This window comes from Nyctereutes procyonoides, unplaced genomic scaffold (assembly GCF_905146905.1).
Source record: "Nyctereutes procyonoides isolate TBG_1078 unplaced genomic scaffold, NYPRO_anot_genome, whole genome shotgun sequence".
Lineage (NCBI taxonomy): Eukaryota > Metazoa > Chordata > Mammalia > Carnivora > Canidae > Nyctereutes > Nyctereutes procyonoides.
Window position 1 is genome coordinate 15,951,187 of NW_026575144.1, and position 14,118 is coordinate 15,965,304.

Consider the following 14,118-nt stretch of genomic DNA (forward strand, 5'->3'; position numbering starts at 1 on the left):
TTAAATAAAGGTGCAAATTGTGACTGTCACACAAATTTAAAAATGAACAAATGCTAAAGATGTCATTTAACTCATTACCAATGAAACGTCTGGAGAGGAGTTACAAGCAGGTCAAAAGAAAATCCAAAGAATAGGCACATATTAATAGATGAGGGATAGCGAAACAAAGGCTAAATGGAAGCAGAAGTTTTTCTCCAGGAGGAAGGATTGTCCCTGTGCTGTACAGAATCCATTTCTTGTCTAGAGGCAAGAATTACCTTTGCTGCTCTCCTTTATCTGTGACTTACATGTCATAGGATAGCATAAAAGGGGTGCGGTAACTGATAAATAGGTTTCCCACTGAAGCCCAGACTTTTCTGTATATAAATTAGCCTTATTAACTGTTGTGACATCATTCCAAATTCCATAACTTTAATCTTCCATCCTTTCTGTAAGTTATGGAGGAGATGGTACCTACCAGAGAGGCCACTGCTCAAACTGGAACCCGTCTGGGCTAGATTTGGCTTTGTTAAAAAACCTGAAAAGCATTTTTTCCCTGTTAGGCAGTCTCCAAGCTTTTAGCACCTTTCTTATGTATTCCTAACAGCCCAGGACCTAAACAATAGTCATTCTTATGAGCTTGATGACTGACACCTAAAATTCACAGTTCAGAAATTCTGATTAAAACCAGATGTGGATAGAACTATCTTTTCAAGTGCTGGCAGAGTCATCTTTAACCTACCCACTTAAAGAATCATCCATTAACCTGACTCTATTTTTAGATGCCCTCAGCCATGGGGTTGTCTTTTATTTTTCACAAGGGTTTTTTTTTTTTTTTTTTTGGCAAGATTACAGTCTATTTTAACATTTAAGGATTCTGCAATTAAGTTTGACATGATAATAATCTTTAAAAACATGGAACTTAAGCAGATACAGATTTTTTAGCTCCTCAGTCTTTTTAATTTTTTCAGTCAAGAAAAAAAGTCCAGTTGCTATCTTCTTTACTCTGTCCTGGAAAGTCTGACAAATCATATCCCATTTAACAAATAATATTGGTGCCACTCTGTTCCAGGCACTATCTGAAACAAGCAAAGACCCCTGCTTACACATGAGTCACCTGCACCAGCATTTTTAGAGTGTTGGGTGCTGTCACACACCGGGTATTTCTGACAGTATTTTTTCCCACTCTCCTACCACGTCCTTAAATGACTCTAGCAATGACAGCTCCCCTTGAGCTGTTCGTGGGTTCTCCTACCCTGCAATTTGAGATTGCCAGGTATCCTAACTTTGCATAGACAGAGACCTCCCCAAGCCCTGATTGCTGGTAGAATGTGTTGGGGGTGAATCAACCAGAAAAAGTTGCCTCATTTTTTCCCCTCTTACTTTGAGTAATTAATTTTGTATTTCTGAGTATCCCTGGAACTCAAATTAAAAGCGGTATTTTAGGGGTGCCTGGGTGGCTTGGACGGTTATGCATCTGACTCTTGATTTTGGCTCAGGTCATGGTCTCAGGGTCCTAGGATCGAGCCCTGAGTCTGGCTCTGTGCCCTGAATGAATAGAGTCTGCTTATCCTTCTCCCTCTGCTCCTCCCCTGGCTCTCTCAATCTCTCTGTCTCTCTCTTGAATAAATAAATATATAAAATCTTAAAAAAGAAAAAAGAACAGTGCTTTGGTACTGCTGAGGTTCCAATTTATTAATGATTGAAATTGTTACTATTTACTGAAAATTTGAATAGGTGCTAGTTCTTTCTGTGTGAATACAGGTACACCTGCTGGTAGTTGGGTTCTTTAGGTGACACAAAGGTGAGCAAGATAGGGTCAGATGCTACTATGGCCATTTTGCTTCTTTGATTTGTAATTGGTATGCTTGCAGGGATACAAAAGCCTGAGAAACCAGTGTAGGCCTGCCATTTGCAGTGGAATGTAATGGAATTGGCCTTTGTACCAGAGTTGATTTGGGGCTCCTTATACTTAGTGTATTTTGAACCAAGTCCTGATTCGAATGTAGCCTTTTATATTAATGGTCTTGTGGGAATGTTAAAAAATGCATGGCCAAAACCTCTTTACCACTATTGGCAAAAGAACTAAGGCTGTGAACCCCTTGTTCCTTGAAGAAGTTAAGATGTGCTAATGATGCTCTTTGTCCTCTGAACAGCAGTGGGAATATTTGGGGTAAATCAGGCAAAGATGAAGACCTGGCATCTTTCTGGATTCTCAGATCCCAGACCTTCTTGTCTCCTTTTTCTGTCTGTATACGGCAACAGTTTATGAAATGTGCTAAGCCACAGCATGTTTATGCTTAGTTATTGGAGGTGGAGTATCTCTTATGCTCAAGTAGACTTAAATTGTGACTGTAGGCTATTTTTTCTATGCAGTGGTTAATTTTTTTAAGTTATTATTTATTCATGAGAGACACACAGAGAGAGGCAGAGACATAGGCAGAAGGAGCAACAGACTCTCTGCGGGGTGTCTGATGTGGAACTGGATCCCAGGATCCCCGGATCATGACCTGAGCCAAAGGCAGACACTCAACCGCTGAGCCACCCAGGTACTCCTTATGCACTGGTTTTCCTTTTGAGTTAAACCGCAAAGCACCTCAAGTTTCTTTGAATTGCCATCACTGACCTCTGTTCTTTGGTTTCGGTGGCATCTGTATTGGTGAAATATTTTGCATTCTCTTTCATTCAAGACCACAGTCAACTAGTTGAATTAGGTCCACATACTTTCCTTGGGGGAAGCCACAATCATGGGAAGGAGGAGCTGTCCTGCCCACACCGGATGCTGAGTGGGTCACAGAGCCAGGCTTCAGATTTTAGGGCTGCTGATCTCCGAGGGGGGGGAGGGGCTTGCTACACTGCACTGTGTTATCACATAGGATCTTGGAGATGAAGCAGAGATTTGCGGGCAGAGAATGAAAGGGCAGCCCACCGTACGGTTAGATGCCTGGTTATGCAACTCTTAGGGCCCCAGATGGGCTCCCAGGACATCTTAAAATTGGTGTAGCACATGCAGGATCCTTGGAATGAACACTTTAGTGCTTACATGCTTCTCTCTCTGGTTGAATTTTTCAAATCTTGTGTGACTCATTGAAAGGTGTACCTGGGCACCTGGCAGCCTAGAGGGTTTGCAGTTTTTTCCAGATCAGATGATTATGCTGACCAGTCCTCACCATGAGTGACTTCCGGATCCAGAGAATATCCTTAATGGTTTTACAAGATGGTTATGTGTCTGAATATTTACATTTAAGGCCATGCTGCTGACATGATTCTGGGGGGGCCCATTGTGTGGCTTACCTAGTTCATGTCCTCACCTGGTGTGTGGACCAGGATCTCTTGGCTGAGGGGATTGTGAAGCTTTGTAGCAAACCAGAATGTTCTGCTTCTGCCTGCCCTGTGGGGCAGGAATTTCTGCCTCTCTGTGCCGTGGGCTCTCTGCTCCTTGTGAGGGCAGTGTCTCTTTTTTAAATACTAAAGCCACAATCACAGTAACTTCAGAGGAACAGCTCTGGCCTCCTCTCCTGCCTTAACTGGAGATTTTGCAAATGTGTACAGCTTTCTAGATGCTTCCCACCTCCTTACTTTTCAAATATTTTCAAAAATCTGGGAAGTGATTAGAAGGAGTCTTGCCAAATTAGGAATCTATGAGGTGGAGCATAACACACTATGAAAGTGATTATTGCAAATAGGAAAATAAATGGAGCATTTTTAGAAATTCACCTTAAACCACAGCGGTTTCTCGTAGTTGTACGTGAGAGTGTGTTCAGAACCAATGTGATAGGTGGTATTGGCTGGCCAGCTTTTCTATTTCTTCTCCTCCTGATAACCTTTTGAACTATTTCATGGAGTTGATCATGACAATTATTATCTTTCTCTCTCTCTCTTTTTTTTTTTTTTTGTAGCTGGGAAGGTGTCAGGGCATGAAGGACAAATAATTGCATGGTGTCAGAGTCAGAAATAGAATGAGTTCTGAGCCACGACTACAGGCTGGTCCTCCCCCACTCCTGGGGCTCACTGCTGGTGCTTACCTGGGGCTTCCTTGTCCCACCCCACAGGACATAGGCCAGGGTCAATGCAGCGAGCTCCCCTTGATGCCTTTCCTCACTGAGGAAAGCAAGCTATAGACAGTCTCAAAATCACAGAACATTCTCACGGTGCCCCCAAACTGTTTTGGATCTGACAGACAATGCTATGTTGTAATTGGCAGGCTTGAAAGCTAAGAGCTGCTGCAGACCTTACTTCCACCACTCCCACCCTGAGCTTCATGCTGTGCCTCTGCCCGAATGTCCCAGCCCTCAGCAGGCCCTGTTCTATTTTTTTTCTATTTTTTTTTAAAGATTTTATTTATCCATAAGAGACACACACAGAAGCAGAGACATAGGCAGAGGGAGAAGTAGGCTCCATTCAGGGAGCCCGATGCAGGACTCGATCCCAGGACCCCAGGATCACACCCTGAGCCAAAGGCAGATGCTCAACCACTGAGCCACCCAGGTGTAGTGGGCCCTGTTCTACTTCATTAAGAAAAACCCCATAAGTTTTTCTGAGTACCCATTTCAGGAAATGTGATCTGAAATTAGTATCTTATGTCATTATTATCAGAGGGAAAGCTAGTTTTAAAAAGTAGAAAGGAAATTTATAGATGTTGTCTTGCCATATTTTTGTTTGAAGAAAATAGAATAGTGAATTGAACAGTTTCGTCTTACAGGAGACAGACCAGGCTTAGAACCTTATTGCTGAAAGAATTAATAATTATCATGAAATGGACTCAGATTGAGTGTCAGACTCAAAATTGATTTTTTTTGTCTTTATCTGGGCAATAATCTCTTCCAGGTAGAGGTATGAACTTGTGTTATGTAAATAACCACAGTTATTACTCATTTTGATTAAATGACCTTTTTCCCTTCTCACTGGAAAAGTCTACAATGTAGGCTGTTATGTCTATAGGCTTAATTAACCTTGTATATCATTCAGTAACACAGGCTTGTCTCAATATGCCAATAAGGACATGGTGCTTTTTTTGCCATTAAGCATGCTGTGCCAATTGTCCTAGACTTTAACATAGTCTTATGGTTCTTGTGGACTAGGGATTTTGCCAGTAAGTTCTCCAGGAAAAAAGGAATGGACTCACCTGCCAGTGTACAAGACTAACAGTCTTTGCTAACGATACCCCTGGGAAACTCCTCCAGCTGGTATTGTTGTCAACTCCCATGTTTTGGGTGTTGAGGAATGTTTTCTGGGCCTCTAGATTATGTTCAGGAATATAATGGAGGAGGGACTGCGGATAGCTTGAGCATCCTTCAGACTTCTGCATGAAAACATAATACTACAAGCCACAGAAACACAGCCTTTACCTCCTTTGTATCCTGTTGCTTGCAGAGTTGCAGTGCCATGGCCAGGGCAGGGAGACCAGTCTGCGCCCATAGGACCACCCATCCTGGCCAGTGCCTCAGGGGTTGTGATTCCTTGTTTCAGGAAGAAGCACTGACATTTGCTCTTGTCGTCTGAGGAATATACATGTAGAGACCACGCCTTCCACTGCCTTTCCATCTTTTCTCTCATGTCCTGAACAACCTTTCCCTTAGCTTTCTTGTGAGCTTCTTTGGAAGGTGATAAGAACTACAAATATCAGACTTTCTCTTCTGGAGATACACCTCTTCCTTGACTTATGATGGGGTAACCATCTGGATAACCCCATTGTAAGTTAAAAATATCTTAAGTCAGAAACACATTCAGGACGCATAACCTACCGAACATTATAGCTCAGCCCAGCCCACCTACGTGCTCAGAACACTTATGTTCATCTGCAGTTGAGCAAGAACATCTAACACAAACCTAGTTTTATCATAAAGTGTTGTCTATCTCGTGATTGAATAATACCGTGCCAAAAGTGGAAAACAGAAGGCCTGTGTATGGGTGCAGAATGTTGGTAAAGAGTGTCGATTGTTCACCCTTATGATCCCACAGCTGCCTGGGAGCTGCTGCTCCTGCCTGGCATCACAAGAAGGGATCGTACCACATTGTGCTCACCTGGGAAAAGATACACATTCAGAATTTCAAGTATGGTTTCTACTGAATGTGAGTGGCTTTCCCACCGTTGTGAAGTTAAAAAATTGTTAAGTCCAACTAGGATCATCTGTACATGGATCTGTGGTGTCCCATCTTGGTTCTCTTCGTATGGCTCTGAAAGGTTTTTTGTTTTTTGCAGCCCCTATTTTTGAGCTGCAGAAAGCACTGGGTTTTATCCCTAGGTGTAGAGGAGCAGAGAGTGAGGTGTTCTCCAGGAGAGAGGTAGAGGAAGCAGGAGAGGAAGTTGGAGAACTTTATGTGTGACTGAGCAGCTTCTGGGTTGAGCCATGGCTTGTGGACCCTGTGGCCTCTTTCCTTGGTGGGCTGCATCTGGTTCACAGAGCACCATTTCTCTTGAGAAAAAACATCTGGCTTGGTAGTCTGGTTTGACCCAAGGAGCCTGCCCCTAAAGCCATAAGGACCTACTTCCATTCCGTGTTCACCCTTTAAGATTTAGTTCCTATGGACTTTAAAGGTGCATATTGTTCTCAAGTAGCAAGACCAGCCACAAAGAAGCCTTCAGGTAAAATGTTTTGCTTTTGCCCTCATTGCTTTGTCTCTACAATTAGCAGGCTTTTCACAGAAACCCCAGATGATTGAAACGCATAAGAGCACTCTCCATAGGCCATGGTAATTAACACTGTAAATAGAATGAAAATTAAACATTCCAATAAAGTTTAAAATTCCTCTTCAGAGTGCACTGGCTTCTTTGCAAGCTATTATCCTAGAGCTGTTGGGGTCTTTTTTCTTAAGTTGGTTAGTTACTACCTTCATTGGCTCTTAGGAGCACTCGTTAAAGGTAGGGACACTTCATTAGACTTAACTAAATAAATTGACTTTTTAGATTAAATTCATTCTCTGGATTTGCACAAAGGAATAATCACCCATGGTGAATTACCTTCACTGTGCATATACCTATAAAAAGGTAGTATCAAACAGACTTCCCCAGTATTTCCTAAGGGGGTCAGGAAGCTTGTATTGATCTCACAAGCAGCTTTGGGGTTGTATCCAGAAGTGTTCTGATACTTTTATTATGAAGGGACTTAAGTAACATGGTAACAGGATAAGATAGTTTGTACTAGCAGTAGTTGCTCATTTTAAAGTAGAATCTAAATAAAAGCGACTCTACACATATTTTATACCATTATTTTTGTCAATTCCATTTTTAAAAGTCATAACCTGTTTTCTTATGCCTTTCCCAAAAGTTTAGGTATATAATTAGTCTTAGTATTGTCAATTTAAAAAAATGTTTAAAGTAGTTTTGCTTGCTGAAAATGGGGCCTAACTTGTATTTTACTGAGAGATAACAGTCTAGAAACAACCTAAATGTCCATCCACAGGGAGCTAGTCACATAAAATGTGATATCTGCACTACAGCAGAATACTATGCGGCCATAAAACTGAAAGATCTGTACTGATACGAAATGACCTCTAGGTTATATTTTTTTAAATGGCTGGAAAAAAAAGAAAAAAAATCCAGGTGCAGAACCGTGTATACTCTGATATATATTAGAGGACAAAAAAAGACGTGTGTATCTGTGTGTGTATATATGTATCGAAGATCCTTGAAGAGATAACATACAAAACTGAATGTGTTCCCTCTGGGGAAAGGAACTGGGTACCTGGGAATAAGAAGAGATGGACGCTTTTCACTTTTTATTTTGTGGCACTTGAATTTTGAGCTACGGAAACACATTACCTATTCAAAAAGTAAATTGATAAAATTAATATTGAAATGAATAAGTGACAGACTCTTTGTAACAATCTTAGCTTCAAACACCAAAGTTTGAATATCTCGAGCAGCTCTGTCCCATAGAGCTTTCCGTGATGATAGAAATGTTCAGTATGGGCCCTGTCCAGCTCAGTAGCAGCAGCCACAGAGAGCTTTTGAGCACTTAGAACGTGGCTTATGCAGCTGAGGAACTAAAATTTTAAATTTTCTTTAATTTTAGTTAATTTACACTTCAATAGCCACACATGGCTAGTGACTACCATATCATTTGGGGTATATATACCAGAGTATATGGTTTCGAGTGTCTGCTCTGTTTAGAATGGACTAAAATTTAGAGGTGTTTTAGGAAAAATAATTATTCCTTTAGGCCCTCAGAATAAAATGAATTATCATTATGTCCACGAAAATGCCTCCATTCTCTTTTTGCCATCAAACTTAATGCCATCGCATATTTGTTGAAATAAGTGACTGCTAGTCAGAGTTGAAAAATCTTCATTTTTAGGAACATAATTTTTATGGAAACTCTTTTTGTGGCCTTGCGTGGAAGCTGTCTATTTTTTTAGGGATTTGTTTTCTCCTCTCTAACACGGACCCTATTTGTGTATCTCCTCGCAGAGTAACATGCTGGGGACTTTGTTCTTGAGCCCCACAGCTGTTGTGACACAAGGGGACAGTATGCATGCTTAGCCAGCAGCTGCCAGAAGCCCTTCTAAAATGGTTTTGGCAGGAAATAGTACACAAGTGGAAGCCAAATTAAAAGCAGCTTGAAAAATAAACAGAATGACTTTGGATGCCACTTAATACATAGTCCATTTTTCCACTGAAGTTTGTCTTCATAATTTGTTAACATGTAAGCCATGTTAACATGGAAAGTCCATGGCAAGACTGTTTCTTTTTTTTTTATAATTTTTTTTAATTTTTTATTTATTTATGACAGTCACACAGATAGAGAGAGAGAGGCAGAGACACAGGCAGAGGGAGAAGCAGGCTCCATGCACCGGGAGCCTGACGTGGGATTCGATCCCGGGTCTCCAGGATCGCGCCCTGGGCCAAAGGCAGGCACTAAACCGCTGCGCCACCCAGGGATCCCGACAAGACTGTTTCTAATTGTCTTTGAAATCCAGGGTCTAGCCCAAGGCCTGGCATATGCCAGTATGAGGTCATTATTACTATTGTTATTATTATCATTATTTTTAATGATCGACTATACTGCAAATTGGTTTAATTGATTTAGTTACTAGCTTAACACTGTTGTGCGCTCAGGATAAACTAAGATGTAGATAATTAGTGGTTTTGGGTCCCTCATCTCTTTGCCTTTCTACTACACAAAACCACCCACCCTCTGCTCTACAGTAAGACATTATGAACATTATTTAAACATTATTTGTTTGTCCATACTTTATGTGTCCATTCTGCACACAAGCTTATTTTTGTTGTATGCAGGGAAGAAGCACACTCTTGTCTGTGTTTCCTATAAAGCAGGAAATTTTCAGAAGGTGAAGGCATAGGTGTGAACATAGTACTTTTTAAAAGTGAAGGCAGAAATCTCTCAGGGTGGTTATATTAAATAAATATGTGGGTTTTTGTTTTGTTTTTTTGGGGGGGTTTTTTTTGGCCCCTAAAGGGAAAACTACTAAAGTCTTACTTTTAGGCCTCAAGTCATTCTTTCCACAGAATTCAGTCTGCTTGCTCCAGAAGGCCTAAGGAACTCCAGCCTCTTAACCCCCAGAATATGTATGATGTTGAGTGTTGTGTGTGTGGAGGTTGGGGGGTGGGTGGGGCGGGTGGCTGATGGCTGCTGGGACTGTGCCAAGCAGTGTTTGGTTCTTGTTGCAGACCTTCACTGCCTGGTGTAATTCCCACCTAAGGAAAGCTGGCACCCAGATTGAGAACATCGAGGAAGATTTCAGGAATGGCCTTAAGCTCATGCTGCTTCTGGAAGTCATCTCAGGTTGGTCTTGGGCATTGCATAGTTGTCCTACCCCGCCCTGCACGTCCGTGTGAGCTCTAGATACGCATCTATTTAGATGTGGCTGGATCAGAAGTCCCTTTGAACCTGGGTGGGCAAGAACATGGTATTATTGGCAAAGAACACCTTTCCAAAGAGTAATCTGCCTTGAGTGGTTTTTCTGCTCTGAAAAAGGAGTAAATTCTGTTTAAAATGGACTTATTAAAATAATGTTTGCACTGCCCATCTTGAAACAAGAGAAAAAAATCATATGTCTGCGACTACCCACCATGCTGCCCACTTGGCTCTTAGCACAGCGAGTGCACCTCCCAGACATTGTCTTTCGTGCAGAAAGCCAGTATACATGTTGGCATAACTCTGAAAACATGAGCTCAGATCCCAGAGGGGTTATATTTTTCCCTGAACTTCAGTTGGCTGGTTTAGACTTTGGATGAGAGAAGGGATCACCGTCGGAGAAGTGTGACTGGGAGGATGATGGCAAGGCTGACCTAATCCATATATCTTCATAATCAGGTGTCTGCCATGAGTCCTGGCAGCCACTGCTGTGATTTGGACCAGGCTGTCATGACTTCCTCTAATAACTGGTCAGCCACTCCAAAGGCTCCTGGGATACCACCCAGCTTTCCTCTGTACTCCTTTGTAAGTCAGCTTGGAGACCAAACCAGACTGTCCCAGCAGATCTGAAAAGCATATGGCTCTGCGCTGGTCCATTGGTCTTGAAAGTTTTTTTGGTTCTTGGCCCCTCTGTACTATGATTTACTGAAGCCAGAGACCCATCAGAAACAGTCACTTAACTATTTCCATTTAAGGAAGCATGGAGTCAGACTTTTGGCATCTTGATTCCGTGTCAGGGGGTTACTTTCTCTTGTGTCCACGCTGTTCTTTCTTCATCCAACAGGGGAAAGGCTGCCCAAACCTGACCGAGGAAAAATGCGATTCCACAAAATTGCTAATGTCAACAAAGCCTTGGATTACATAGCCAGCAAAGGTGTGAAACTGGTATCCATCGGGGCCGAAGGTAAATGAAGCTTGATGGGAATCACTCTGACTGCGACCCTGACCTCACCACAGTGGAGGGTAGCTGGGCCTTCTTCCCATCATTTCTCATGTTTGCGTCATGTCAGGCTTCTGGGAGGCTCGGGGTGCATGGGTGAGAACAAAAGACACTATGAATGGCAGACCAGGCTCTAGAATAAATTGTAAAGAATAGAGTCAGATATAATGCTGTCTTCTTCAAATGGATTACTCGATTGAGAAAGAGCTTAACCTTCCTGGAGACCCTTAAGAACTCATCGATAGGAAGCAAGTGACCTCTTCATTCTCTGGGAGATTGGGAGTCCTGGTGGGTTTGACAAGAGCTGAGACCTGTGAGGTGCTGGAAGGATCAGGATGAAAATGAGTGAAGCAAGGTGAAACCAAGTTCTCCATACTTGGTTACTTTGAACCTTGGCCTTTCCACTCTTTAAACTTCAGAAACTCTTGGGGTGTTCTCAGTGATCATGTGTTTGCAAGATTTGTGCTTATTATTAACTCAGAATTCACTTAAACCAGAGACATTTGGTTATGAATACTGTATAACCAGACCCACTGTGACACTTCTAAAAACATAAACTGGTCTTTGTATGTCTATGTATTTTTTTCCAATAGCTCTGACGTAAAAACTTACGGGAAATGTACAAGTAATAGGAAAAATTTATGTCCTAATTATGTTATCTTTACACTAATTTGTTGTTGTTTTTTCTTTTCTAAAGAAATTGTGGATGGCAATGTAAAGATGACACTGGGTATGATCTGGACCATTATCCTTCGCTTTGCTATTCAGGATATCTCAGTTGAAGGTAAAAGACATGGTTGAAAATCTGATTTTATTATGATACTTAGAGGGATTTATAAATCGAGGTTTTTTTTTTTTTTTAAATTGTATTTATTTATTCATGAGAGACAGAGTGAGAGAAAGGCAGAGACACAGGCAGAGGGAGAAGCAGACTCCCTGCAGGGAGACTGATGTGGGACTTGATCCCGGATCTCCAGGATCACGCCCTGGGCCAAAGGCAGGCGCTAAACCACTGAGCCACCCAGGGATCCCCTGTAAATTGAGTTTCTAAAGTAAAATTTAAATAGGGTTTTGTGAAATTGAACAGTCATTTACATGATTTAATGAAAGCTATGGGAGTTGGGTTTTCACAGATTTTATATTTGTATGGGAAAGACCCCAGCCATACTGTTTCATTCATGGGGGTGGAATCGTTTTGGAAAGATGAGCACATGTTCAGAACAGAAGTTGGTTTTTAAAATGAGCGGTTTTTTTGAGCTTTTAATTGCTTATTATACCAGTAGGTTCCCAACTATAACAGTTCTGTAGACTTAAAGTTGGAACTTTTTTTTTTTCAGGTGCAAAAAAACAATCAGTTGAAATCTGAGTTCATTCATTCACCCTCCCATCTCCTTCCCTCTCTCCCTCCCTCCCTACCTTCCTTTCTTCTCTGTCTCTATCTCTTTTGATCTGTTAATAAAATCTCTATTGTTTTTGTATCTTTTGGCCTAACAACTGTTCTGTCACTATAATAGAATCATAGTCCTTGGCACTGCCACTGAAGATGAAAATCTTTAGTCTTTTACGCCTACTGTACTCCTAAATATTTTGATAAATTCAGCACTGTTGAAAAGTGTCAAATTGACATTCTTAAAATTAGATCTTTGCCAATTTAGCCCTCAAATCACAAAATGTATAGCTGTAGGACTCTTTAAAGGCAGTCTGAATTGTCCAACCAGTCAGCATCTTATCTGTACCTTTGTCACCACCTAACAGGTAACTGGGTACTGAATGGTGAGGCATTGGGCAGGTGTTGTTTATAAATCTGCCCAGAGTATGGAGTACCCCTTGATGCTAGTCATTTTAAGTAATGTTACCAACAAATATTAAAAAACAATAATTTATCTACTGTTGTGCCAGATTGCATGAAGCCTACAGGATTTACCCATAAGGGACTTTCTGACCCACTTAGACTATTCCCTTCTGGCACAGAAGCCACATTTGTGTCATCTAAAAATCCAAGTTAGATATAATGATATTAAAATCTCAATAATTCAGGCTCAGAAATGACAGCCAGCTTGAACTAATAAACAGTATGAAATTGAAAACTTTCATGACAGTGTACTTTTATTAAAGTACATTCATTTCACTCTAGTGAAAATAACAAGATGCTTCTTAAAAGTTCTTGCTTTATTAAAGGAAAAACGGTAATTTGTAATGATTTTACCAATTTTATAAACTTCCGAGTTTACATATTTAAACAGTTGAGTCCAACTTAAAGAACAAATACTATTTGTAAAAATCCTGTTCACACTGTTGCATTTGCTAGACTAGTGAATCCTTTTCCCACAAATATTACAGAGGTGAACTTGACATCAGGTTTCTTCTGATTGGTTACAAAATTTAAGTTAGTGATAATATTAATTTAGAGCTAACTTCTGTTTCAAGCGCAGCTGTGAGTGGTATTATCCATTATTCATTTTCCCTAAAATGATTATTAATGTGCCCAAAATAAGATAATCAAGTCACAATATTTTATGAAATACCACAATAAAAGTTACATTAATCTGCTTTCAAAAAGACTAAGAAATTAAACATTCAAAAGTGGAAATTTGATTAGCAAAGTACTAGATCTCTTCTAAGTAGATGTCTTTCAGGAAGTAGTTGGTTAACTTACATTTTTATTTTATTTATTTTAATTTTTTGGAATTATTTCTTAAAAACCTCACTTTATTTCTGGAAGTCTATAGAAAAATGATCTTAGTTTGTTTTAATAATGTGTATCATGTGGAAAAAGACATTGTTATTATGATTGAATTCTTTGAGGAGCCAATCTCCTTCAACAGAATGATGGATTTCTTCCAGGAATTAAAATGAGAGATTAATATGCCTGTTAATGAGGGTGGTCCTGATGTGTGCAGGTGGGGTTCCTTGGAGCATCGGTGGGATTCTGTAATGAAATGATAAATGGCACTACCTGTTTTAGGATATGCTTTTCATACCCACGACCAGGGTTTTGTGTGTGGATGTATGTGTGCATGCACCAAATGGCCGAGTTCCAGATTTAATCTATCCTTACGGAGACTCAGGTATACCACAGCCAGGTACCTAGTAGGCACAGCCTTGTTAGCCTGGTTAGGAAAGCCAAACATGGGCAAAGGGTGGGAAAGAGTCTGTTTTTTTTTATTAGATTAGCCAATTAAATGAGAATACTTTGATGTCCATCAGCTAAGAGCATCCAGTCATATTTAGAAAGAAATTAGGTGTTACTCAGTGACTGGCAAATTTAAACTCCAGTAGCAGTTATGAGATTTTATTGATCAACTTCACCTCTGTTTACCT

The 14,118-nt window shown here is 40.7% G+C and overlaps 1 protein-coding gene across 1 annotated transcript in view; it reads left to right on the plus strand.

The window, feature by feature from the left end:
- ACTN2 (actinin alpha 2) overlaps positions 1 to 14,118 on the plus strand; it is a 66,270-nt gene that overhangs the window by 16,902 nt on the left and 35,250 nt on the right. Inside the window, exons 2-4 of the mRNA XM_055308849.1 lie at positions 9,611 to 9,725; positions 10,642 to 10,761; positions 11,495 to 11,581. Coding sequence (XP_055164824.1) covers positions 9,611 to 9,725; positions 10,642 to 10,761; positions 11,495 to 11,581 — 322 coding nt within the window. The remainder of the gene's footprint in view (positions 1 to 9,610; positions 9,726 to 10,641; positions 10,762 to 11,494; positions 11,582 to 14,118) is intronic.